Source organism: Gambusia affinis, linkage group LG17 (assembly GCF_019740435.1).
Source record: "Gambusia affinis linkage group LG17, SWU_Gaff_1.0, whole genome shotgun sequence".
Taxonomy (NCBI): Eukaryota; Metazoa; Chordata; class Actinopteri; order Cyprinodontiformes; family Poeciliidae; genus Gambusia; species Gambusia affinis.
Window position 1 is genome coordinate 14,340,071 of NC_057884.1, and position 27,294 is coordinate 14,367,364.

The 27,294-nt window shown below is 38.7% G+C and overlaps 3 protein-coding genes across 3 annotated transcripts; 2 read left to right on the forward strand and 1 right to left on the reverse strand.

Annotated features, from left to right (window-relative positions):
• Positions 1-2,028: 2,028 nt before the first annotated feature.
• prnpb (prion protein b) lies at positions 2,029-5,762 on the reverse strand. Its single transcript, XM_044096084.1, has 3 exons — positions 5,682-5,762; positions 5,250-5,364; positions 2,029-4,795 (listed from the first exon to the last, which is right to left on the reverse strand). The coding sequence occupies exon 3, from the start codon at positions 4,790-4,792 to the stop codon at positions 3,386-3,388; it is 1,407 nt and encodes a 468-aa protein (XP_043952019.1). The 5' UTR covers positions 4,793-4,795; positions 5,250-5,364; positions 5,682-5,762; the 3' UTR covers positions 2,029-3,385.
• Positions 5,763-7,535: 1,773 nt separating this feature from the next.
• LOC122847130 (protein phosphatase PTC7 homolog) lies at positions 7,536-14,508 on the forward strand. The gene is made up of 6 exons (XM_044144506.1): positions 7,536-8,130; positions 10,404-10,583; positions 11,456-11,654; positions 12,719-12,842; positions 12,927-13,056; positions 13,173-14,508. Exons 1-6 carry the CDS (start codon positions 7,929-7,931, stop codon positions 13,229-13,231), a joined length of 894 nt encoding a protein of 297 aa, XP_044000441.1. The 5' UTR covers positions 7,536-7,928; the 3' UTR covers positions 13,232-14,508.
• Positions 14,509-16,735: 2,227 nt separating this feature from the next.
• Positions 16,736-26,981, forward strand: tbc1d10ab (TBC1 domain family, member 10Ab). Its single transcript, XM_044144123.1, has 9 exons — positions 16,736-17,431; positions 19,995-20,094; positions 20,215-20,322; positions 20,612-20,718; positions 21,324-21,438; positions 21,578-21,643; positions 22,530-22,719; positions 24,968-25,122; positions 25,206-26,981. The coding sequence occupies exons 1-9, from the start codon at positions 17,250-17,252 to the stop codon at positions 25,596-25,598; spliced, it is 1,416 nt and encodes a 471-aa protein (XP_044000058.1). The 5' UTR covers positions 16,736-17,249; the 3' UTR covers positions 25,599-26,981.
• Positions 26,982-27,294: the final 313 nt, after the last annotated feature.

The window sequence follows — 27,294 nt, forward strand, 5'->3', positions numbered from 1 at the left end:
TGGGCAGGAGCGGCAGCAGCAGGCATGCTGGGAGGAACGGGGACAGGGTACGGGCTGGGCTTCCTCGGCAAACCAAAGCACGGGACTGGAAACCATCACAACCACAAGACAGATCAACAACCTTATTACCAGGAAACCCAAAGATATAATAACCAGTCTCTCTGGAGAGTCTTTGTTAGAGGATCTGCTCCTGCTACAGGGACAAATTTCTTTCTCAGACTAGGACATCTGGTGCCTTTTCTTACAGTAAGCTGGATCAGAGACATTTAATCTAGTCACTGCTTATTGTGAGCTCTGATCTGAAGTGAAATAAGCAACTGAAGTTTTCAATAAAGAATCCTTCCTGCAGTTTCTTGCATTGTATGGTCTGATTGAAAATGGCTGTAAAAATTATTTCAGGACTACTATAGCAGTCAGATTTTCTAAGATCATTGCATATTTTTGTGTACATTCTACAAACACAAGTCCCCCAGTATTTCAGTGATTGCATTTAAAACAATGATCAACTTCATAAAAATAAATGGTTTTCTGCAGAATAACATCAAGCGATGTAATGTTTCACACTTTAAAGTCCCCAAATAATGAACATCCCTGTCACAACTAATTGTTCAGTGTAGTGCGAGACGATTTTTTTATTAATTTATTTATTTTGCCGTTTGATCAATTCATGCAACTAAAGGCCTATTTCCTTTGACACTGTATAGATTTCTTACAAATTTTCTTTTTCATAAATTTCCCTGCTGTTCATTTCAGCTCATGCTTGGCTTTTAGGTGTCCAAATATATGTAGATCTGCTCTGGTTTTAAAAAAAGTACAATTCTTTGCCAAATTTGAACCTAACTACAGATGGTAAATAAACATTCTTTATTCCATAGTAAAATAAATAAGTAAAAATAGAGAAATGTCAGTGAGTCAGTGCTCTAAATCAATAGATATTGAAATAAGTAAAATTTTGTTTCATGTAAATTTGTTCCTTTTCAGTGCTCATAACCTTCTTCCTTAAGTAATGAGATATAAAAGACATTGAGCCAAATCTGTCTTTATACTAAGACAGAGGAATAATTTTTGAAGTGAATTTATTTAAGACATGAACATCCATGACAAGCTATGGTAAAATGTTTACACCTGTGAGTCAAAATGATGACCAATAATTGCCATTTGACATTTAAATGTGATAAGCCAACAAAAGAATATCCAGAGAGGAAATAAATGCACTTTACAGATATTCAGCAGAAGAAATATACATGCTCTGAAGACAAAGTTTTATTCAGATAAATTTTACTCACCAAATCTGGTCAAAATCAAGCAGAGAAATTATTTATTAAATGTAAAAAGATGATAGATTGGGAAAAAAAACAAAGGGACATTTAATATCCATACACAGGGACACATACAATTATGGAAACAGAGAACAATTTGTTTTTAGAAAGTAAAAATTGAATCATTTAACAACATTGTTCAACTCATCTTGAGGACAGAAAAGCCTAAACTCATCTTGAGGACAGAAAAGCCTATTGAGATATATTCTAATGAGATTCTGTACTTAAACTGTTACAATAGAGGTTAGAGTAAAAACAAATGAATTATGTACAACGTTAGCAAGGCCTGAAGAATGACTATGTCACTGTGTTGAAAAATCCAGACGCATACAGGAAGATATTTGTACAAAATCAAGACCAACTAGCCGATGACTTAGGTTTTCGACAATAAGGCAAGCCGGGATAAATATATCCATGTGCACAAGGACAATAATTGCTATAAAACTAACTCATGCTGGGTATATTATACAACTTTCTCAGCAACATTGCCTCCACTTCCTCTCTGAAGATCATTTTTACACAGGAAGTTTTCAGACCTTTGCAGTACAGAAGGTTTAAAACCAACTACTACTTCTAATGAGAGTTGACAGTTTCCACACAATCCAGTTTACATTCAAAGGGGAAACATCTCATAATTCTAGGCTATATATTCTGAATTTGTAGCTAATTTCTAAAGATGTGCAGATTAGAAATTTATCTCTGATTTCCAGTTTTTGCAAAACTTTCATCTACTGATAACAATTTAGCAGATTCAGTTCAAATTAGTTTTCTCTAGACTTAGAAGCAAAATCCTGCTGTAAAACAAGATTTCACTATTTTAAAATGAAGAGAAAATTACCGTGGAGTTGACTTTTTAAATCGTCTTTAGTATTTAATATTAGCCATTAGCTCAGGCAAACGCTAAGTGTGCTTACTTGATTGAGAATGTAGACCTAATTTAGAAGTTGCGAAAAGACTTGAAAGCATTTCTACATCCGGCATCATTCATGAGAGATACTGTACTGTAAAATCTAACAGCCTCATAACTTGGGTATTTGCTCACCAATTGAATTTACCCATTTAGTTTGTCAAAATGTCCAATTTCTGTTTTTTATATGCTTCTGAGCAGAAGAAAAAAAAAGGTAGAACATGGTGAATGACCAGTACAACCACAGTCAAGCTCTCTTTTGCTGCTTGAATAAACACCTCATAGGCTACCAAAGATTAAAAAAAAGCTGTTCAATCCATCCAACTTCCTCCCACAAAATCAAGTTCCACATCAAAGAATGCTTGACCAGGTATTTAGTTTTGCTGCATTCACTGATCAGAAAATCATCAGGGCTAATTATGCTGAAAACTGCATTTTCTAATTTCTCGGTGCATCTCTAACTACAGTGTTATGCATACATATTGAGTGCATACATGGAATATGTATGTACCGTATTCTTTCTTTATAACACTCCTCTCTGCAAAAATAGCTTTTTTTTTAATTCCCTTGAGTGTTGATTTAGCTTTAGTGGGATCAGGAGGGCAGTCAAGTGTTTCCAGTCCAAATAGTTGCTTTATTTGAACCATTTCCTCGCAGCTGTGACCTCCATTTTTTTTCCATAAACAAACTTATATAAGAGCAAAGTCTTACAACAGAAGAGAAAAGGGAAATCTCAACAGCTAAAATGTAAATATATTCTGTCAAAAAGGATTCCTCTTAAAGATATATAATACACTAATTACATAATTTAGAAATCACTCCACAAATGTATTTACTCAAGCAGATTTTGACAAACAATACAGCATATCTATTTTCAATATTAATAATTTATACCATCAATTCCATGAGAGGTTTTGCTCTTCACCAAGCATTAAGGATTGAAAATAAAAAGTGCAGTAAATTAAATATATTCTGAAAAGCACTGTATTTAAAACTTAATCCAGATTACATTACTTTTGCAGAAAAATTGACTGTAACATTCTATAAACTATCGCTTCGACTGTAAAGATTAGATACACAGGCTGTTACTGTTACAGCTATAATGGAAGCAGGGGAAATCTATTTGGGATGTGGCTGAAAGGAATCCTTTTCTTCTTCCTCACTGCAGTAGTAGCATGCTGGACAGAAGCACGAAGCCGGATGTGAAAAGATGCATCACCCCATTGCTCATAGGAGCACTACCTCTTGGCTGTTGGCGTTGTTCAAACTTTCGTTCCTTCATGAACTGTGCAGAGTACTTCATGTACTCCTCCACGCAGCGGCGGGACTTGACTTGGTTGATTAAGGCTGGGTACCCAATTTCCTCAATGCTCACGGTGTCGTTATCCTCATCAGTTGCTCCACTATTCGATGAGCCTTGGTCCTTGAGGAGGTCAGTGCGATTCTTGCACTCATTCATGAAGTTCTCGTAGGTCTTGGCCCGTGGAGGAGGCTTGTAGACATAGTCCCGCCCATAGTCTTTTTCATCTGTTGACTTGGTCCCATAATTACGGTACATGTAGTTGTTGTAATAGTATTCTTCTTCGGGGTTACGGAAGGCAAAATGTGGTCGAGGGAAGCGCCCTAGCCCATAACCGACGGCCATTCCAGCTAATGCACCGACACCTGCTGCTACCATGGCTTTTTTGGCAAAACCTGTTGATTTGGGCTGAATTCCCATGCCCTGCACAGAACGAGAGAAAGGAGATCCTCCCATGCCATAGCCACCTTGTCCATAACCTCCACCACCGAACCTGGGGCTGAGGATTTTATTATTTGGGTTCCAGTTAGGGTAACCGCCAATTGCTCCTCCACCGTAGCCACCACCGTAACCTCCACCATAACCACCTGGGTAGCCACCTGCTCCGGGGTACTGGTTGGGATAATTCCCTCCGGCAGGGTACTGGTTAGGATACCCTCCTCTGCCTTGGTTGGGGTATCCACCAGCTGGATAGCCTCCACCAGCTGGATATTGATTTGGATAATTTCCTCTTCCTGGTTGATTAGGGTATCCTCCTGCAGGATATCCGCCTGCAGGGTAGCCTCCTGCTGGGTTTTGATTTGGATAATTGCCTCTTCCTGGTTGATTAGGGTATCCTCCTGCAGGGTATCCGCCTGCAGGGTAGCCTCCTGCTGGGTTTTGATTTGGATAATTGCCTCTTCCTGGTTGATTAGGGTATCCTCCTGCAGGGTAACCTCCAGCAGGATTCCCTCCTGGATACTGATTTGGGTTGCTCCCTGCTCCTGGATAACTTGGTGGATTTTGCCTGGCATTCCCACCTGGATTAGTATTCTTACTTCCAGGGTATGGGTAATTCCCTCCAGAAGGATATGGATTGGTGTCACGATTGGGGCTCTGCTGTCGAGGATAGTTTCCGGGCTGAGAGTTTGATGGTTTTGATTGGGTTCCACTTGTGGATTTCTTTCCACTGCTGCTGCTGCCTTTTTTAGCACAAGCTGATTCAAAGTTCATCAGCAACATAATAATTAGGGACAGAAGTCCAATTTTTAAAAACCACCCCATCATAGCCTTAAGGGGAGAAGTAAAACAAAGCAATTAGAAATTACAAAACAAATATTGTTCGCTCTATTTTTTTTTGTAACATTTTGAACAATATGAAGGGTTAAAGAAAATGATAATCTTGTTTTTATATTTAAGCCACCCTGACTAACTGGACTCCATAGTAACTGTAGGCCCTAATGGGATACACGGCCTCAATGTGACAACTGAATTTCAAGTAGGCTACCTCGAAGCAGATCAACCTGGTTGCTCTTTCACGCTTTGGTAGATTACATCCATAACTGCTAAGGACGTATCACTGATAGTTATTCAGTGATACGTATGTTACTCAGTAACCATCACTGCATAATTTCTTCAGTCCTTATCATAATAAAACTGACAGCGTCGCTTTATTTCCTCATTAGGGACAAATCATGAAAACAAACATAGCACGATTAGGGTAACGCATCTTAGATTCACTTACTGTAAATTGATGGCTTGTGGTTGCGTTTCTTTCGTAATTCAATAACACTGCGTTTGTTGTTCTCCGCCTGTAGCCGTTGCTTCTGATCTGGGTGGGTTTATGTGCTCCGGGTGCGCTTGTTTTCAGTCACGGGGAGCACCATTTAGAAAAATGGGAAGAAGGCGGGAACGCTTTGTTATAACTCCGAAGAAATAAAGCCATCAAAAAGCGACATATGCTGAGTTTTAAGAAATATTTTTTAACCTAGTGTTTAACGTTTGAATTGTGATGCCAGCAGACATCATAATATGTATATGTATGCTCAGCAGCATCTCTGGTCAACCTCTGTCAACATTCCAACGTTCAATCAGTATTAATACATAACATTAATGAAAATTTTCTACATGGTTCATTTCTACATAGCTATGTTACAAAAATATATGAAATACTGACAGGTGTTATTACGGTCTGAAGGCGATCCCATTGAGAAAACTGTGTTTAGAACTTGGTCGCCCTGACAACCGTTATGTTCCGTTACTCAGAATAAGTGCACACGCGGACGCACTTCCGGTCATTGTCCAACCTCACAGTTTACTGTAATACAAGCAAGAAGACAACACCGGTGCAGTAATATGTCGTGACTTGTTTAGAACAAAACAAACAAACTTGCAGCTCATCCTCAAAGATACATCGCAAGAATATCAGTGGCGACATGCGAAAATCTGGACATACAGCCAAATTATACTTCTGGCAGATTTACAAATAAAATTCATCCGACCAAGAAATTTCTTTCTGATAGGAAATTACACTGACATCTCACAAACCATCCATCTGTTTTATTTTCATCTAAGTATTTTTTTTCTTCTCATTAATCAGTGTAAAATCTTTATTGGAATCTCAAAACCTTATAGACTGACCAGTTTTTACCTTGTTTCCAAAAATTTTTTAAGGATTTTCAAACATCTCAGATCCAAATCTGCAGGAATAAAAAGTTTGAGTTTTGCATGTGAGTCCAGGACTGGATCTGACAGAAAATCTGAAGAAGACTTTGGACAAGAGATTTTCTCACAATCTATAGGATGTGGTGAGTTTGCAAAGATTGCAAAGTCAGGATGGGGATGCTGATAGGCTGCTATAAAATATAAAGAAGCTTCCTCTAAGTCTTATGTTATATACGCACTTGGACAATTGGGACCGTGGACGTTTTTTGTTGTTTATATTTTATCAGTTTGTTTTGTCATAACATCTGTGGAATAGGTCTAAGGTAATTTATTGCGGTCTTATTTTGTTCTCGTCACAAAAATTTTGCAAGGTGTACACTTTTAAGATCCATTCAAACCTCTGTCTTTGTGATACTTTAGTGATTTACAGCTTTTGTTCTGCACCTTTTAGTGTTTTGTTTTCTACAATTGGACGGCCTGCTGCCAGGTGGTTTTTACTGCCATATATTTACATTCCCAGTATCAAAAATTGTGCGTGTGAGAATTAAAGAAGCCATGGCTAGAACAAGATCACTCCAAACTCAATTAATTACACAACTAATCAGCAAGAAACCATAGTCCACTAGGGGGAGACAATCGCTTTAGAAATAAACAGTTTGTTGGTTTCTTGAATCGAAAATGTATATGTTGGATTCAAAAGGTAAACATTTATATGTGGAGAAATATGTTTATTACAAACACAAATTTCAGTTCATGAAAAAAATAGCAGGAGAGGTAGACTGGTAAAATGAACATCATAATGTCAGTCAATGCCCTCCTCCAGGAATGAATCCAAGGCAATCATTACACCAGACCAGGCGTAGCTTCTATAGAAAGAAAAACAACAAAACAAAGAAGAAGAAGAGGAGCAATGTAGCAAAAGCTAAGTCAATGTACATCAGAACAGAGGTTTTGAATGGAATACTTTATTTTGAAATTGTATATCCTTTTTGAAAAAGTGCATTTGTATCCATGGGTACCTAATAAATTGGGATTTATTTCTCACCGGAAGTCCTCTCAACATTTAGAGTTGAAGCTGTAACAAAATTTGTGAAAGAAGGATTTGATTGTTGTAAAGTCAACAAAAAACTCTACATATAAATAAAAACAAATAAATTTCTTTTTAAAACTGATCTGGGAACTAAAATGTTTTAATAATTTAATGCCTCTCTCATTTCCTATCAGAAATAAGCGGAATCCACTATTTTTTTAAAATAATTTTTAGCAATCCACCAAATATAATTTCTTGCAAATAAAAAAAAAAAAAAAAGCACGACGTTTTCGTTGTCCTTGATCTTTGCTTTTTCCTCTCCTCTGCGGCGCATGCGTATTGGGAGGAGCCAACCGTAAGCACGCATCTGTGACGCACCCCGCCGCGGTTGTAAATGGTCAGAAACCCGTATGTTCTCGTAGCTTTGTGTCCGGTAGCAACATGTCGGTGAGGAGAGAGCCCAGTGGAGGAACTGCAGTGAGCGAGAACGGCACGCCGGAGACACAAGCAGCACGCTAAGCAGCCAGGTCGAAGGGTGACAGTTCAGAGAATCAGCCGCGGCTACTTTATCTTCACAGCGGTGGGGCCTGTTGGAGGCTAATGGACGGTTAAGGACGGACAGCCGGTGATCAGAGGACTCGCAAGCAGGTGGTCGGGCTGGTTAGAGAGAGAAAGAAGGGAACAGCGTGTTCGGCCTCTAATCAGGACAGAGATTCTCCTCGCTGGGGGATGTTATCTGTACTGTCTTATGGCAGACTGGTAGCCAGGGCTGTCCTGGGCGGACTCTCTCAGACAGACGGTCGGGACTACAGCCTGATCACCGCCAGTTATGGTTTTGGTAAAGACTTTCGTAAAGGGATCCTGAAGAAAGGGATGTGCTACGGTGATGACGCCTGCTTCATAGCTCGACACAGGACCGCCGATGTTTTGGGTAAGGTCACGGGCATGGAAAGCTCTTTCAAATAGGTGTCGTCTCACGACTGATATCGGGTGACCTTCAGTGGTCCAGCCCTCACGTGTGCAGACCACTCGGATGAAAACAAAACAGCCCCCCACTACATCTGCCCCCTGCAGCTTTTGTAGGAACTTGACAAATACATCTCGTGTCTAGCTAGCAGAATGTAGCATATTGGAATGCACTAATCACCTGATGTCATTCATATATTAATAAAAAAAAAAGACCGGAGCCCAGTTATATTCTAATTGTGTGTATCTTTTATCTTCAAAACACCAACTGACCTTTCACCTAGATTAGCTCTATAGCACAGCGATAAAGCTGAGGATTAAATACATAATATCAGGGGATTTAAATAAACTGCATTACGCCTAAATATGACTACAAAGTGCTCAATTAAAAAGCACCGGACTGAGCACTACAATGTCTTGCAGAGGTCAGAATGGTTGAGCGTGGAGGCAGCCATATTGCTAGCAGCAGCTTGCTACCTCTGCTCAATGCTTTTTGTCCTCACCGGCACGAGGGTAAACACGAGCCGAATACTGCACAGACCACGTGGTTTAAAGCAATGTGCAGTCAGGGATGGGCAGGAACTATTTACATTTGTAAAGTTATATTTACTTTAGTAACTTTTTTGGGGGGGGAAGAATATTTTTTACAACAAACGTTTTAGTTCTACTTGAGAAATATATTATGAAGTATTGTTACAATTGAGTAAAGTTTGAAAAATACTTTTTTACTTTTGAGTTATTTTTTAATGGCCACATTTTACTTACGTGCTACTCTTACTTGAGTACAGTTTTTGATTACTCTCCCCACCTCTATGAGCAGTCATGTAATTGTGGACTTCTGTAGTAGTGCAAAAAGGCTAATCAGATTATGTGCAAAACTAGAGGTGGGTCATGCGAGTTGTTTTGCTGTTGGAGCTTTGTTTTCTGTCCTTGCTAACAGTGAGTGAATTTTAGGGGAAACCCACATTCTAGCTTAGTTTTGCTTTCATATTTGAAACAAGTACAATGATGATGATAAATAAAAGAATTGCTAATACTTGTGCAAGATAAATTAGAGAAAATGTGTTCCATCTGTTGTTTTTTTTTGTTTGTTTTTTGGAGGTGTGGTGTAACAGGCCAACAGAAAGTAGGGTATAAGTGTAAAGATAACAGAAATTGCATTTTTTTCAGCTCCTTTTACTGTGACACTCCGAAATAAAATCAAGTACAGTGAAACCCGATAATCATGCGTAAGTCAGGAACCCCAACCTTCTGCAAATGGCAAAATTCATTGAATACTTGAAACCCTTTCTAAAATTGCGTCTAACTGCCTATTTTAATAGCTCAAACATCAAATACACTTTAATAGGCATTAATGCACAGTTGAATCCAACCTTGAATTACCACAGAAGCTAATATCCACAATTTTCCTTATTTCGACTCGCTGTGGTACATTCAGTTAGCACCAAGGAGAATGAATGGTGATTTCTGGATTGGCTGTTTTGCAAAAGTCGGTCAATAGTGTGTCAAGTAGAATTGTGCCTGGAGGATTTCAATTTCACATGGTGCATTTTCCTTCAAATGGCTTAAATATATATGCTCAATGTAAAAGAATATACACATGCTAAACCAAGGGGGGACCTTTTCACCTAAGAGCCCACTTGTGTCTATTTTAATCTCAGTATGAATACAGCTATTCTCTGAGTTGATTTCTGGATGAATGAAGCTAAATATAGGACAACTACATATATACTTTCTAGACAGTAGAGACTGTTTGACTTTTTAGCAGGAAAACATCTACTTACTCCCAGAGCAACTATGGAACGATTTAGTTTGTAGTTCATAAAAGCTGCTGTTCCGACACTCCCCATCTCATCTAACAAGCTGAAACTGTTTTGCAAAGGAGTGGATAAAACGTTCCACCTCTGGACTTAAGATTTTAGAGACATAATCTAAGCAACTTGCAGAAAGGTTGTTCTGCGCAGTTCTGATTCAGATAGGTAGATTCTTGTTAGATATTTTTGAAAACTCTGCATCACTTCCTTCAACCTTACAGTAATACACAAGTTTAACCTGGTCTAGACCTAAAATCCAAATTAAAAAAATTAAAGTTGTGCTTGTACAATAACAAGATGTCAGCCAGTTAAGGAAATATGAATATAAGGAAGCCTGGTAAAGGCATATTTTCGGACTTAATTTTCAGTATAAAAGATCACATGTTCAGATTTTTGTAATTATATATTTTATTCTGTCTTATAGGTGTCGCAGATGGTGTAGGCGGTTGGCGTGATTACGGTGTTGACCCGTCTCAATTCTCTGCCACCTTGATGAGAACGTGTGAGCGATTGGTGAAGGAGGGACGCTTCACTCCCTCTAATCCAGTGGGGATCCTCACCTCTGGCTATTATGAGCTGCTACAGAACAAGGTTCCATTGCTAGGTGAGTACTCGCCTTCAGAAACATCTGAACAGTCGGTACACCAGGGAGTTGTCCAGTAATCTGTGGAGTGAGCTGTGCTGAAGCTATACTTAAATAGCTGCAGTATGAGTCAGACTGTAGCAGTGCTGCTGAGAGGCCTGCATAGCATTTTACTTTAAACAGTTGAACTTAACTTGCTATATTCCTCTAAATGTTGGAGGAATAGCAACACCAACTTTTAGCAGATTACACAGGTTTTATAAGTGCTTCAGTGTTTTTACAGATATTTTCTAGATGAATTTCTAGCTTGTGTTCTTTTTTTTGTGTCATTTTGTTTCTTGTCTTATGCATACATTTAAGTAATTTAAATGGCTATTTTTGACCTTCTGTGGCGCTTGGGGGACTGAAACTACAAAGTTTATATAGTTTCCACTTGCCAGGGTCTAAATAGGTCACATATCCATCTGTAACTGATAAGACTGAGTGGTTGTAAAGATTTTAAATGCAGGGTCAAGTCAAACATGTGACCAAGGTCACATTTCTTTTGAGGCTCAGTATTTCGGGCCAGTGTGGGCGTCCAATGGCTGCTGTGACATTTGCCAAAGACTCTAATTATATTTTAGGAACCTGTGACAAGGTTAGTACTCGACCCTCTTTGCTCAAGGCTCAAGGTTAGTGTGATCTGGGAGAGGAAAGCACAGTCTGTGACCTTGTTTTTGTCTCCATTTTACCCAATAATAATAGTAATATTCAACACAATTACAGTAACTTGTAGAAGAATCCAATTTAATTCGACTCACAGCCTTGAATATTTGTATCTAATGTTCATTTACAACAGCTTGCTCTGTTTGCATGCTTCCAACCTTATGATTGGCTTATTCCTGTGTTTATAGGAAGCAGTACAGCCTGCATTGTTGTTCTGGATCGACGAAGTCACCAGCTTCACACGTGTAACCTTGGAGACTCGGGCTTCCTCGTGGTTCGTGGAGGAGAGGTGGTCCATCGTTCAGATGAGCAGCAGCACTATTTTAACACGCCTTTCCAGCTGTCCATCGCTCCCCCGGGAGCAGAGGGAGTTGTGCTCAGTGACAGGTTGGTAGATCAGCGTTTTACATTACAAGTCTCATACAAAGCATATTTTAGTCTGCCGCTCTCCATCTTTTGCAGCTTAAATGTGACAGTTTAATTCTCAAATTGACTCTTCATTTATTCCTCAGTAGTCCTTTTGAAGTTCAGTAGTAGGTGAAAGGTCACAGAGTGCCATTATAACAAAACATCCTAAATTACTAACTACCAACAACCTGCAGTGCAACTTTCCTCGTGTTTACCTGCACCCTTAAAAGGTGAAAAGGTCAAACTGGTGTTGGCTTGTAAAATAACACCCCAAACATTACGCCTCTTAAAGAGCACTGTTCAAGCAGTCGCAAAAAAATGGAAAGACTGCAGTACAACAGGAAAACTCCTCAGAGATGGCCATCCATCTCAGCCGACAGGTTGGATGAGTATAAGTTAGAGGAGGAGACGAGGTTCACCTTCAAGTGTGAAGTGGACTCTGGAGCAAAGATGAAGGTTTCGGCGCAGGATTTTCTTCCAATAGAGTCCGATGACATAGAGTTTGAGCTATTATGCACAGAAGAAGGGACAGAAACCTTAGCTTTTAGATGTACAAAGCTTTTAGAGACGCACTCAAAAATTGCTGTACTCAGTTTTGGTCTGCAATGCACTTGTCACTTTTCAGAACTTTATTTGTGCAAACTTTGCACAACTATGCTGCTTATCACATTAAGTACTCCAAAATTTGTAGAGGATTGTGGCTATAACATAACGTGTAGGAATGGTGGATGAATACTTTTGAAAGGCACTGTACTTAATGGTTTTAAACATATTTTAATGTAGATTTATAGCTGCAGCATGTCATTACCTGACTCTTTAGATAGCTTCCACGTACCTTCTGTTGTTAGGATATAAAACTTGACCCTTTTTATGGTGTCGGTGACCAGGAGCCCCACTACTTCTTGCATAGACTCTCAGGACAGGATACTTCTTGTTTAGAAACCATATTAACTAAGTGTTGGGAGTAATTCCAAATGCTCTATTATCAGTTTATCAATAATACCGCTTTACATATTTCCCCCTTTTCTTTTGTTGTGTTCCAGTCCTGAAGCAGCCGACAGCTCGTCTTTCGACGTGCAGCTTGGTGACATAATCTTGACAGCCACAGACGGCCTCTTTGACAACATGCCAGACTACATGATTCTTCAGGAGTTAAAAAAACTCAAGGTGTCACTTCTGGAAAACAGAATTTTTTTTGATCCACAGTAAACCCTTTGCACATTTTAATGATTCTACATTTCTCGTTTTCAGACTTCAAACTACGACAGCGTACTGCAGACTGCACAGAGTATCGCTAAGCAAGCTCACAACCTTGCTTACGATCCAAATTATATGTCTCCTTTTGCACAGTTTGCCTGTGACAATGGCCTGAATGTAAGAGGTGAGGACATTAATTACAGCACATATAGCGCACAAGTTAATAAAGGGTGTAAAGCAACATTTTAAAGGAGTGTTTTAAAGGACTCTCTGAACTAAAAAGTTTTCACTTTTTTGCAGGAGGAAAACCAGATGATATAACGGTGCTGTTGTCTATAGTGGCTGAGTATACAGACTGAACATCTGCTACTCTGGGATTGATTCTTCTTTGCCGCCTGCCTGAGTCTTCCACCTGCAGCCCTCCCAACACGCCCTGCAGGCTGACAGGGGGGGAAGCCCACCTACACGACTCACACTCCTTACAGCGTGGCCGAACTCCACGTTTGCTTCTTTTTCTTTTCTTCCGCCGTTTTAATTTGGTGCTTGAGTGGCGTACGGGCAGCAGGCAGCTGAGGTATATTCATGTTGATCATGATGCAGCAAGAGCTGAGATCACTCCCCGTGTCTCGCACACGGGTTTGTCATCCCCAACAGTTTGTCATCGGACAAATTGCTGGGGATTGAAGCAGAACAGACAGGAGGTTGTTTTTCTTAACAGCAGCCCTTATGGTTAAAAAAGTGTGACATTATTAAGGAGTAAGCCATGTATTCGGATATATTTTGAGAGTAGCGATGGAGAAGGTTATTGAACCTCCCTGTCAATCTTTTATTGCATTGTTATTTGCTCCCATGTTCTGTTAAAGTAAGCACATATATTAGCTTGAGGATGCTTATGTGGGAAATAAGTGTTGTTGAAGAATACGATTTGGGCGTTGCTTTTTGATGCCTCTGGTTTGGGAATGTTTGAGAAACCCGTCGAGCGAAAGTGTAACGCTTGTTAAAAGGTTTGTCCGGTATCGTCACTTAGCCGAGGGAGCTGCTGATGCGCACATCCTTGTGGGTTGTAAATATTTTGTTTTTTTTTCTAGGATTATATTTTTGTTGTCATTTGAATGAGAAACTTTGTGGTAACTCGTGTGGGATATAAAGTCATTCATGAACACGTTTCTTTGCCTGGATGATAATCTTGTATTTAACTTAATTACTTCCACATTTGCTGAAATGAACAAAATATTTGCAAGGATTATCAATACGGCAAGCAGTTTGTGTATTTCATCTAATATGCTTGAGAGCAATCTTAATTTGCTCCCACGGGGTTCATTTACAGCAGTAGTTCAGGAAAACGCAACACTATTAACTCTTTTTGCCAACTGGTGGCAAAATCTGTCATACTGTTAAGACTTTAAAAAACATCCAAATGCTGAACTAGTAACAAAATAAATAAATAGTAGTCCTATTGCTGCACATCAAGGATATTTTGATATATACATAAACGACTTGCTGACTATTTTCATCCGCTGAGTGGTTGGAGTGATGTTAAAATATGAGTGTGGTATGTGTGAGAAGTCTTGAATGTTGATATTTATCTCATAGCAGCTGGGAATGCTTGTAGTTGCAATGATGGGTCAGGAATAAATTGAAAGAAAAATATTTTTTTAGCATTATTTTGTCTGAAAAATATTTAAAACATACAAATACATGTTATAACATGTTTGCTGTTTTTTGTGTTGGTCTAATTTTGTCATTCGTCTTAAATACATTTTTAGCTCATATTTACATTTACATACATGCAAATGGCTTCATCATTCAGTCAAATCGCTGAGGGTCAGATGAGAAGCTGCAACATTACTCAAAAGCAGTAAAACCCTCAGTACTTTTCTTATAATAAGACCGAATATTTTACTCTTATCTCACTCTGCACTCGTCACATTAAGGGCATATGCATGGGAATAAATGCATACACTGAACTTATAAAAACAAAACACAGATTGCACTCTCCATTCAAGTTTCTATTTTAATCTAAGGCCTCATTCTAACTCCTCTATAAAATCTTTAGTGGTCAGTTTTAAAGCATGTGCACCAAAGACCCACTTTCTTTATATATGTCATCATTTCTTTGTTCATACAGCAATACTGTAAGTTATCCGTGCGCAGCGAGCAGCGGCGTTGGTAGTGACGTTTAGTGTGTTACCGTTGTCTCATATTTGTTGCAGGTATAGGTTAGCGTGTTTGAAGTGACTGGATAGCTGTGAGCACAACACAAGCAACCAAAAAAGGAAAGCCATATTGCCCTGTAAGACACTGTAAGAACTGGGGATCATAATATTGGCACTCTGCCGGTACAGTTACAGCTGATTATTTTGTGTGCTATGTATCAAACATTAATCAGATTGTGTTATTTGTTAAGGGAGCAGTAGAACAATAAAAAATGTTTGTGTCATGCATGATCAAATTTTATCGTCTGGATCTAACCGATCCTCTTTTGTCAAGACAAAACAGATTATCTGAATATCACTTTCCTGCTGTCTGCCCGGAACATTTTGTGTTTCTTCTGCTGCCAGCACCATTTTACTCTTTTCACGTAAAGAAGGGTGAGAACAGTTTCAGCCTTAAATGCCAGACCTGTAAATCAAGAGGCCTTTCCTGTCATTGAGAGCTTGTCTTGTGTCTGCTGATGTCTCTTTTTTCCCCAGTGTTTGATGTAAATGAAGTGTCCCTGACATCCCCTCCTGCCTCTTGTCTTTATCTCATGTTAAGCCGTTCTCAAGGTGCTTCTGCAGTCTGATGGTATGATTGTCTTCTTTCTAGCCTGAGTGTGACTGATATGCCTAGAGGTCTACAGTGTAATATTGCAGGTCTAATTTATGTAAATACTGGTATGTTTTAAAATATGTACAATATTTAAATAAAAAATCTAGTATTTATACTAAAATTGTGTTGTTTTTCTAAAGGACATATTCTTTAACCAATACAAAGTACAGTACAGAGATTAGGAGATATTTACATGCACTATTGAAGCAGAACTATTTTTCTCACTGACAATGAATCAGACTAAATTCTTCCTGATTATTACCAAGATTATCTTTGTTTGCTAAATGCCAGAATTATTAACAGTTTTATATTTAATGCATATTTTCTTATTGGGTAGAATAAATAAAAATATAATTTAGCACCCCTTTAAACACTTTTTCAAAATGACAGCTTGAAAAGTATGCTTCACTTAACTCAGGAAATCAGATGAAGATTTTGTTTGGTTTGCTTTTGTTTTAAATGTATTTCTTGTTTCTATATAACTGTTTATTCTTTTATTTCTCTACATTCAATCATGTCAAAACTCAAGAGTTACTTTTATAAACCTACAGGAACTCTGAGCTCAGCAGTTAATTTAAAAAAAACTCTCCAGGGTCATTATAACTTCCGGGAACTTGCAAGAAACTTTATAGGACATAGGGATACTTCCAGTGATTTGACTGGAGGTCATAGGTTAATTACCTGGGCTTTATAGGTTACTTTCAAGTAACTTTCAGGAGTTTAGACAGTATGTCTTGAACTTACAAGTTGCTGACCTGAACCTTATCGATCTTTTCCTGTAACTTTTTGTAATAAAATTTTGAGAACTTACAGCTTACGGTTTGTGATAATAGTTCACTGTAATATGTAAACTATTAGAATTTGAACTTACTATAATTATTTCTTTAGTGTTAACATAATACCACTACCTACCAACTTGCACAGTTTACTGTAAAAAAAATATGCTGGGAAAAAAATATCAATAATATAATATCATTATGAAAGAAATTACAATTTCATTTTTAGACTTATCTGTAGTCAGTAAAAGGACAGTGAATTACTGTGTTGTAACATTTGTGCTTCACCAGTAGGCGGCAGGCGAGAGCAACTGGATGCCGTGCATGTTTTGTTTACTAACTTGCTCCAGGCAGCCAGTTTCTCTTCCTTGTAGCCTAAAGCTAACCTACATTCTTGCTGACAGCAGTGAGACTCAGAAGACAGGGTCAGCTGACAACACTATGATAATAGCACGTTACCTTCAGCGTTAGTATTACAAATAATCGAGCTAATTTAACCTCTTTTTTTGGAGCTGGTCGTTGGATTTAGGCTCTGGGGAATTAACCACATGCTGGAAATCGGTTTGTGTAACTGTAACGTTCATTTTGGACTCAAAAACGGCGATTTAGCAAAGAAAATAACCTCTCAATAGTTTGTTTAGGTGTTGACCAGCTAGTCTCCGAGCTAGCTTTGTTCTGTAGCAGCTAGGTAACCCAGCGGGCGTCTGCATGGAGAGCTTTAAACGTACATGCTTAAGTTTTGAGATCACTCTATAGAACGCCTGCTTTTACTGAGGTAAATGCCGTCTAAATGGCAAAAACAGAGCAGAGAAATGGACTGGAACTTCAGGGCAACACAGAGAAGCTGACGGACAGTAATGGGAAGAGCAGCTCGAATGGACTGGACCCAGAGGTGAACGGCTCCATCCCCGAAGAGACGCAGGTGGATAAGTACGGGTTTACTGGAGGAGCTCAGCAGTCCGCCGGAGAAATGTGAGTAACATTTCAGTACGACTGACAGCCAACTTTCAGTTTGATTATTGAATGAGGAAGCTAAAATAATCATTTCCCCTTGTGGAAATATTTTTCCTCAAAGAACAAAGTGGTATTATTTGTGTATTTTAAACTATGTAGCCTATCTTAATTTCATGTTTTAAAAGATTATATTTTATTTGGGTACAACAACTAGAGTCCTAAAATTCTTAATACATCTTGGTTAATATGATGTATGTCCTCCTACTTATGCTTTAATAAATTTCCATATAATTTAGGAAACTATTTATTAGAAATCTTTACTACATCCTTCCAGAAGTACATTTGTTAGGTTAGACAGTGTTGCTGGACGAGAAAGCCAGGCTTCACTCTTGATTAATTCTTAGGCGTTTCATCATGGTTTAAGTTTAGACTCTGTGCATACCAGTCAGGTTCAGCCAGTCTTCCATGTTTTTATTGACCATTCTTTGAGCATCAGCGCACAGCCTTGTTGGGACAGAAATGAGGCATCACTAAATATTTTTGCAACAGTGGAAGAAGATATTGTCCAAAATGCCGTCGTATGCTTTAGGATTTTATTTTTCATTAAATTCCTGAAAGACAGCTACTACATTTTGCACCAAACTTTCCAGTTAACACATTTCAGCCAATCACGTGCCATTTTCAGAGCAATTACCAAACCTGACCATTGGATTGCCACGCACGCTTTCAGCAACGCTGGACGTTTCATTACATCTGGTCATGTATTAGTGTTTCCAGCTCTGCTCCTCCAGGCACACTGCCCTGAATGTTTTAGATGTTTCCCTGCTTTCACACAGCCGAATGCAGTTCAGCAAAAGCCTGTTAATCAGTTGTCAACTGAAATCAGGTGTGTTAAAGCAAGAAACCATCTAAAACATGCAAGTCAGTGAGCCTCGAGGATCAGGGTTGCGAAACACCGATGGTCTGAGAGCTAATGGCTAACTTACAGCGGCTCCCAAACGGTTCCACTTTTATGGTATCACTAAAGGTTGACCGTGGCATCCTTAATATAAAGAAAATGTCTGTTGTGACCCAACAATAGAGTTCATTAATGTTTGTAGAAGTAGTCTGGATTTCTATTTTGATATTGAATGGATTTTTACATTTGTGATTACCTTCCAAAGCTTGGCTTAAAAACTCCAAAAGACAGCATTTCCCCATTTATTTACTGAACAGGTTTTGTTTCTTAAATATGTATATTTTTAAATGAGTTATAGGAAGAGAAAAATCAAAAACGTCAATGTTTAAACTAGTTTATTTTTATATTACTCCTGTGTTTCTGGATGGATGCACAAATCTCTATCATAATGGCCTAAGGAAGGACAGGAAGTGAGATTATATCTGTAGGCTGAACATTGTTGGAGATCCTCCCTCTGCATGTTCATGCAAACAATAGAGGATAATTGCAGTGTAGCTCAGGGTGTTGTATTTCCCTTTCACTTGGTTATTGTTCATCTATGCATCATTCAAGCTCTCTCCATGAGTGTGAAGGCAAACTAATGTGAGCTGCAAAGCTTTCAGACATCTGTTTTCTACATGAGTCCTTTTATCCTGAAACCTTTTGACTGCTTCACTTCAGACATCCTGCTGTCTAAAGTCACAAGAGCAATAATTATTAGAAGCTTTTCAGTTTCAAATGAAACAGTTTTCTCTTGAAAGTTGACATTTGGAGCTTCGTTGCATCTCAGCATTTTTTAATCTGGTTTCAGGCTTCACCGAAAATACAATTGTAGCTTAAAACTGTGCTTTTAAGCTGAAGTAACAATAAATCAGACTTGGCAGTCTGGTCTGACATAGGCAACACAGCATTCAGCACTTTTTATTTGTTTTTAAGACAATATATATATATATATATTTTTTTTTTATTAAGAATATTAAGGATTGAAAGTAATACCTTGTAGATGATTTTAGGATCCTGATTGGAACTTTACATACACCAATTATTTTTATGTATTTCTTTATTATTATTATTTTTCATTCAGTATAACTACAGAGCAAGTATCTTAGATGTTTTGTTTATCAACACTAGTTTTTATTCATTATGGACCTGAACAGGGTTAAAATGATGTTTGTCCCAAACATAATTAAACTTTTTAATCAACTTTGACCAAGCTTGGAACATTTTAGAGCGATCCTTGTTATTGAGTGTGATAATTGTGCAGATTATGTCCTACTTGTCTTTGAATTGTGCAATAAATGTCCCCATGTGGGACAATGAAGAGCTGAATCTGATAAATGAACTCGGTACATGATATTTGGTTAAATGTTCTTTAACAAGCTGGCAAAAGAAAAGCGAAGGAAAATCAATTTCATTTGCACTGCTCCAAAGGGAGATATCTTTGTGCATGAGACTGCGATGAGCTGAATTGGGGGAAAGGTTCCCCTCAGCTTCCTGTTTTCCCTCCAACTCGCTCAGATTCCTGAGGAAAGTTTCCTGCATGTGCGAGGAAGACCGGGATTCTCCTGATATAGCAACAGGAGAGGACAGAGGAGCTGCAGCCAGCTTGTCTGACCGCTGTTTGTACGGATTGTGTTTCCTCAGAGCGGAAGAAGTCCCCACTGCGGTGCTGAGGCAACGCGAAGCCAAATGGCTGGAGATGCTGAACAGCTGGGACAAGTGGATGGCTAAAAAACACAATAAGGTCCGCTGCGCAAACTGAACTCGTTAAGAGAAAATCTAGTTCTGTTTATTTTAGGAAAGGGTTCCTCAAGTCTTCATGTGAGAGTTTTGAGTGATTAGATGTGTTTTTGATAAATAAAAGGTGAAAGAGCGCTGTCAGAAGGGGATCCCTCCGTCCTTACGGGGCCGAGCCTGGCTCTACCTCACTGGGGCCAAAGTGAAGCGGGAGCAAAACAAGGGCCGGTTTGAGGTTGGTGCACGATTTATGCTTGCCTTTTTATGACATTTATTAATCAACCCCGCTGGAAGCACTTTGTTTTAAATTATGCTATGTCAGGTTTTACTGTTCTGCATGGGAAAAGTCAACATTATGATGAGGAACTTTTCCAGGAACTCATGTATAAACTTAATGTCTCCATTTGACTAGATCTGCTGCAGTTATGAGATTATGATCCTTCATTTCCATTTTTTTGTTTCTGATTACAAGAACATTAAAGGTCGTTTAAAGTCTTAACATGTCACCAACCGATGTGTTTCAGGAGCTGGACATTCAGCCAGGAGATCCTAAATGGGTTGATGTCATTGAGAGGGATCTTCATCGCCAGTTTCCTTTTCATGAAATGTTCGCAGCCAGAGGAGGTCATGGGTCAGTGGCCTGTTTTACTGTATGATCCTTATGATTGGTGTTAACACTGTGTATTTTTTATTAAGGTTTTTTTTTACAATTGATTATACATGAATCTGAAAAGTGTGGCGTGGATTTGTTTAGCTTTTTCTACTGTATTTTTAGCTGCAGATTTTTCAGTCAGGTTGGATGGAAGGATTCTGTGAATAGAAATCTTCAAGTCTTGCCATGCGTGGGCTTTATTGGATGTATGTCTTTACTTTGACTGGACCAACGCCTCTCCATTGTAGTGCTAGAAGTTATCAAACTGTTGGAAGTTGGATTTAATTTTGTCCACACTATCTCCACTGTGGGAAAACCTTCACAGAGCGTCATGCTGTGAAGGTTTCACTGTGCAGGTGGTGAGTTCAGGGTGAAGTGTGCTGTTAGTTTTCTGCCACACTTGTAAGCTAAGAAGCTCAGTTATGGTCTGATCTGACCAGATCACTTTCTGCTGCACCTACTACGTGACTTTTTATGACAAAAAATAAAAAAACACCAAACTTGTAGTTGTAACTTGAAGAAATATGGAAAATTGAGTGGATATGCTTGCAAAGATGATATCGTCCATGTTTTTTTTCCTGTAGGCAGCAGGATCTGTTTCGCGTCCTGAAAGCTTACACTCTCCACCGACCTGACGAAGGTTACTGTCAGGCTCAGGCTCCCGTTGCTGCCGTCCTCTTGATGCACATGCCAGCTGAGGTGAACATCCTCTAATGTTTCCAGATCCTGTTTTTTATTTTCTTTCAAAAATATCTACAAGCAATGTGTGGTATTTCCCCCCTGCCCCCATATTTGGTTTTCATATTTGACACTGATCTCACAATTCTGTTTGTTTTAGGATGCCTTCTGGGTTCTTGTGCAGATCTGTGAAAAATACCTTCCTGGGTACTACAGCATGGGGCTGGTATGTCATGTAGCCACCCGAGGAACAGCGGGGCGTTACCTGAAAGCATGTCCATCGTTATGCACACGGCAAAAACACAAAATCTAACCAAGTACTTTTGGTCTCGTTTCCAGTGCAAATATCTTAGTACAATTGAAATAAAACTAAACTAACTCACAAGTAATTTTTCAGCACAGTATAGGAGTTTATTTTAAGTCAATAAGTTGTTAATATTGATAAGTAATAAGTGAAATAATTTGCCAGTGGAACAAGACATTTGTAATATGTTAATATAAGTAAAAATGTGTTGTTCCACTGGCAGATTATTTCACTTATAACTAGTAGTTTTTCATGAATATTAAGGAATTATTGACTTCAAACAAGTCATTAAGTATTTCATGCGATTTTGTGTTTTTGCAGTGTACTGGAAATTTAGGATTTAACAAAGAGATGATCGCTTCTTACTAGAATTACACAGCATGTATGTCAGAAATAAAAACAAATAAATCTAATTTTATTTTATTTTCAAAGTGCTGTATGTCATAAAAACACAAAAATACATATTCAGAGAACACACAGTCAAGAACTGAAACATTACATTTTGCCGTCAAAGACATGAGTTTGTGTATTTACATGTTTTTAAGTTGTAATCAGAGTTTGTCAGTGAAACAAGCACTAGATTCAAAACATTTCTGCTATGCTGCTATGTTGTGGTATGTGCTACCATAAAGGGTGTCAGACTTGTCAGGCGAGTCTTGTCTCTCACTGGATACTGATAAGCTAACAAGTTAATAACACAAGGTGGTGACTGGGCCAAGGACAATGATAAGCAGACAATCAGATTAGGCAGAGACAGAGGAATCTGTTGTCCCCACCCGCTCACTGCTGTTCCCCGTCTTCTCCACAGGAGGCGATCCAGCTCGACGGGGAGATCCTGTACGCTCTGCTGCGGCGGGTGTCTCCCGCGGCTCACCGCCACTTAAAGAAGCATAAACTGGAGCCGATCCTGTACATGACGGAGTGGTTTATGTGTGCCTTCTCCCGGACCCTGCCCTGGTCCTCTGTGCTGCGGGTCTGGGACATGTTCCTCTGTGAGGGTGAGGCCCTGGGGAAAAAAGTTAAAGAAATGTAATGCTTTGTTTTCCTTTAGGTAAGAGTAATTATATCACACTTGGAGTGAAAAAGTTTTGGCTGTTTGTGTGAAAACAGTCACAGATGAATTTACTGCTACGCCCTCTGAGCATTTTTAGTGTCTTAGTAACAAATGACAAGCAAGCAAACAAACACACTGGAGTAATGTTTAACAAGGGTTTTTATTGTTTGCTAAAGTTCAGCATATTTTGCTTTGACTTTAACATAGTTTCCAGTTTTAAGGTAATCTGTCTGGATTTCAGGGAAATATTTTTGTTTTCAAACATTTAGAAATGCAGAAATATTTAAAAGCAGTATGTAATTGTCACTGTATTTAGCGTCAATCATCCACACTCACTTATTGTTTCACCAAAATGGAAATTTCTTCTTTACCTTCCTGAATAGATACAGGGAAAAGCAACCTCTTTTGATGCAGTTGAAACGAAAACCATTGACTCAATTGTGATTAGAAGATTTCTGCAGAATTAGACATTTCATGAAGTGCAATCCCATAAGTCCAGTTGCACAAGAACAACAGAGATCTTTTTGGGGTTGATATGGCTCACCACCCAGAGCGCCATTTTACTCACGGGTTAGCTATGATACTTAATGAGAGGAAGCTATTATCTCAGTTAGGATATTTAATTTCTAATGCTTTTTTGCATGTTCATCCTATAGGAAGAGAGCGCCCCCTTGTGGACACAGGCAAACGCTATTTAAGCTGTGGTCACATCTGAGCTGAAATGTTCACTGAACAAAAATTATTTCAAACAGTTTGAGATTTACATTTGAGAAGAGCCAAAAAACCAAGCTGATTTAAAAGTCTTGTGGCTTTTATAATCATCTTGAAATAAAATAATGGTTTGTTATTTTATACTGATGTTTGGACTGTGTAATTTTAAACTGATTACAAAATCATGGGAACACTGTTTGGATATTTTTGCTCTAGTTTCTAATATCCAATTATCTTAAAACACTTGAAATAAGACAAAACTAACTTTCCAGTAAGATATAGGAGTTAATTTTAAGTAAATAATTATGAAAAGGTACTATACCATGTTTCAAAAATATTATGCAAATTGAATTTAAGTGTCATAAAGATAACATTTTCCTTTTGTTGTGCTATTAAATTTATAGATGGTATTGTGTGTTAGGGCTCTTTGAATCACTACAATTAATTTCAGAGAGTTGGTTGATTAGTTTGTCTGGTGAGCTCAATTAAAGGAAATCTACTTAAGAAGGATGTTCCACATTATTAAGCAGGCCACAAGGAGCTCACAATGAGAAACGGTCCCAGTGGACCCAACCGTACATGAAGATTAATTTTCAAACAGACTTGTTCACTGGATGGTCCAGATGGACGCAGTAGTGGATTGGTGGTAGATTACCACCACATCCCAACACGGCTGTGAAGTCAGCAAGGAGGTGGTGGAGTCATGCTTTGGGCTGAAGTCATCAGGAGAGAATCATTGGTCGGCCCCTTCAGAGTCCATGAAGGTGTGAAAATGACCTCAGCAGATTATATGGACTTTCTGACTGATCACTTTCTTTCATGGTTCAAAAAGAAGAGCTGAACCTTTAGTAGCAAAATCATCTTCATGCATGATGATGAATACTGCCAGGAATACCACTGTGTCATTGGCTGCTGTGGGCATAAAAGGGGAGAAACTCATGGTGTGATCGCCATCCTCCTCTGACCTCTGACCTCAACCCTATTGAGAACCTTTGGAGTTTCCTCAAGCAGAAGATCTGAGGCTGAGATACAGTTCATATCAAAGCAGCAGCTCTGGGAAGGTATTTTGACATCCTGCAAGGAAATTCAAGCAGAAACTTTCCACAAGTTCAATGGATCAAGAATTGTGCTGTGATATCAAAGAAGGGATCCTATATTAACATGTAACTCAGTCTGTTAAGATGTTTTGATTGAAATAGTTTTTGATTTTAGTACATGTGACCACTTAATGCTGCACATTCAAAGAATGACCATTTGCAATTCTTTATAATCCATAAAATGTTTAGAAAATCTGCTGTGCATAATAATTTGGAACAGTGCATTGCTGTAAAGTTACTTTTCAGTTACTTTTGTCTTATTTCAAGAGTACCAAGATATTTGCTCTTGAAACTAGACCAAAAATACTTTGTAAGAGTTTGTGTTTTGTCCAATCTGCATTTACAGTTGTAGTTACATGTTGTGATTGGTGTTTCTGCTCTCAGGAGTGAAGATCCTCTTCAGAGTGGGCTTGGTTCTCCTGAAATGCATGTTAGGAACCCAAGAGAAAGTCAAGTCCTGCCAAGGTTTATACGAGACGATGGAGCTGTTGAAAAAGATTCAGCCTCAGTACACACGTGAAGGCTTCCTGGTGCAGGAGGTAGGGCTGCTCTGTTGTAACCTTTACTCATTCGATCGCCGTCTTCCTGAATCTGAGACGTCTCCACTACCTGTGTGTGTCAGATCATCGATCTACCGGTGTCTGAGAAGAACATTGAGAAGGAACATCAAGCTCAGCTGCGGCGTTGGAAGGAGAGTCGCGGAGATCTAAGTTGCAAGTCCCCTCCAAGGATGCACGGCGCCAAGGCCATAATGGCTGCCGAGCCTCCGAGCCGGCAGGAGCTGAGACAGAGACCTACCATCATTGTTGAGTCTCCTTTGGCGTCGAAAACAGAAGCACCGCCAGAAGACAAAGTGAAGGGAAGTAAAAAGTCCGCAAAGGAAAACGGGCATACGACCATCCTCCCACCAGATGGGGTCATTAATCTCGGTGATCCGTCCCCAGCCCTTCAACACACGACCACCCAGGGGTCCAAAGAGAGTCTGAGCAGTACCGAGCACGACACATACCTTTAACCAGACCAGGTTTACAAGAGTTTATAGCATGAATCATTCCACACCGCCCTGTTTCAGCATAAACACTCGTCCTACTTCACAGTTTTTAGTGACAGGATAAACATTAAATCCCTGCTGCAGCAGTGGAAAATGCTTTTTACTTTTTATAGCCACAACTCGGACGTCTTAGGTGTTAGACTAAGACATTTCACTAGACCAAATACCGTCCAGGAAACTTCTGATTTTAAGTAGCTTAAATTTTAGACAAGTGGTTTCTTTGGATTTTGCAGGTATTTAAATGTATTTTATGCTAAAGTGTTGCTGCCCATATAACCATAGGGGGCAAGGTTCTAAGCTATAGATGCAATAATTTTGAAATGCACATCAGAAATGGGCAATTCGTGGTTAGAGGTATTCATTCATTCTACATGTCCAAAGTCAGTTTGTAATGGTCATCCTGCGTATTTTAGTTCTTTCTCTGGTTCAACACGCATAAATCAAATAATAGTTCATTAGGAGTACTTTTACTACTTGAGGTAATTGGACCATTTGAATCAGCCATTTTGGGATAGAGGCTAATTTAAAACAGGCAGGTGTGGCCCTTGAGGACTAAGGCTGGACACCCAGGTCCTAATTAATGGGAGGAATTGTTTTAGAATATCTGACCTTTTCTTTCTCAGTTTTGCCCTGATAAGTCACTACATTTTCCAATCTCTCAGCAATTCACACTAACTCACAAACATTTTTCAGCATGTCTGCTTGGCCCATTTTCCTGTGCTGGTTCTATGAATCAATAATTGCTCTTGTTGTCCACATGGAGGCGCCCTGACGTTGTTTTTTTACCCGAAGCAGTAGGCCGCTCTTGGGGTAAAACTTCACATTCAGACGGAGGAACAAGGTTCATCACAAGCGGCATTTTGTGTCAGTATGCCAAAGATTTGTTGTTTATATTTTTTAAATATTTGAGAAGAGGGTTTTGGTTTTCTTAAAGTGTTAACATTAATTTGTTAAATGTATGAGCATGTAGAGCTTCTTTAAAGTTTGCAGTTCCTTCAATTTAAAATGATATATTTTTAAAAAGTTGTATTTAAAAACAAGAACTGATAAAAAGCTGTTATATGTAATCTACAACAGTAAAGTCAATATTGATCTGGTGAGCCATAAACCTTTGATAATTAGCTAAATGTTAGCGTTGTCCCTCATTATCATTATTATTGTTATAGTATGGTGTCAAATGAAGGACGAAGTTTCAAATGAACTCTTATGCAATCAACATTTGCCAGTTCAACAAAATGTTTTAATGGATGTAAGTTGATGTACCAACATATCAATTGTCTTATGTCTGAAATTTTATTGTACAAGCCACTAAGAGTATCTGTTGATTTTAAACCAATTTAAAAAGTGTTTATGTGTGGTTTTGTGGTTCTTTTCTCCAAGGAAAAGTGAAGCTTTTTGTTTAAATTTAAAGCATTTTGTGTTCTTATTCATGTGTAGAGCATCAATTACATTTTGCCAAATGTTTATCTGCTGGATAAAGCATAGAGCTTTCAGCTCCATTTTAACATTTATGTGGTATTTACTGATCATCTGAGAATTAGTTATTCATAGAAAATATGATTCATATCGACATAATATGGTTCTGTACCAAGGAATTTTTAAAGAGGTCTAAATGCCAGGAGCATTACATGAAAAGTATAATTTCTCTAAGTGAAACTCT

Bases quoted from the DNA above. Each gene is read 5' to 3' on its own strand.
- LOC122847130 (XM_044144506.1), top strand. From the start codon at position 7,929: ATGTTATCTGTACTGTCTTATGGCAGACTGGTAGCCAGGGCTGTCCTG. The intron at 10,584-11,455 runs GTGAGTACTCGC...CTGTGTTTATAG, and splicing joins GAACAAGGTTCCATTGCTAG to GAAGCAGTACAGCCTGCATT. The intron at 13,057-13,172 runs GTGAGGACATTA...ACTTTTTTGCAG, and splicing joins CAATGGCCTGAATGTAAGAG to GAGGAAAACCAGATGATATA.
- tbc1d10ab (XM_044144123.1), top strand. From the start codon at position 17,250: ATGGCAAAAACAGAGCAGAGAAATGGACTGGAACTTCAGGGCAACACA. The intron at 21,644-22,529 runs GTATGTCATGTA...TCTTCTCCACAG, and splicing joins GGTACTACAGCATGGGGCTG to GAGGCGATCCAGCTCGACGG. The intron at 25,123-25,205 runs GTAGGGCTGCTC...TGTGTGTGTCAG, and splicing joins AAGGCTTCCTGGTGCAGGAG to ATCATCGATCTACCGGTGTC.
- prnpb (XM_044096084.1), bottom strand. From the start codon at position 4,792: ATGATGGGGTGGTTTTTAAAAATTGGACTTCTGTCCCTAATTATTATG.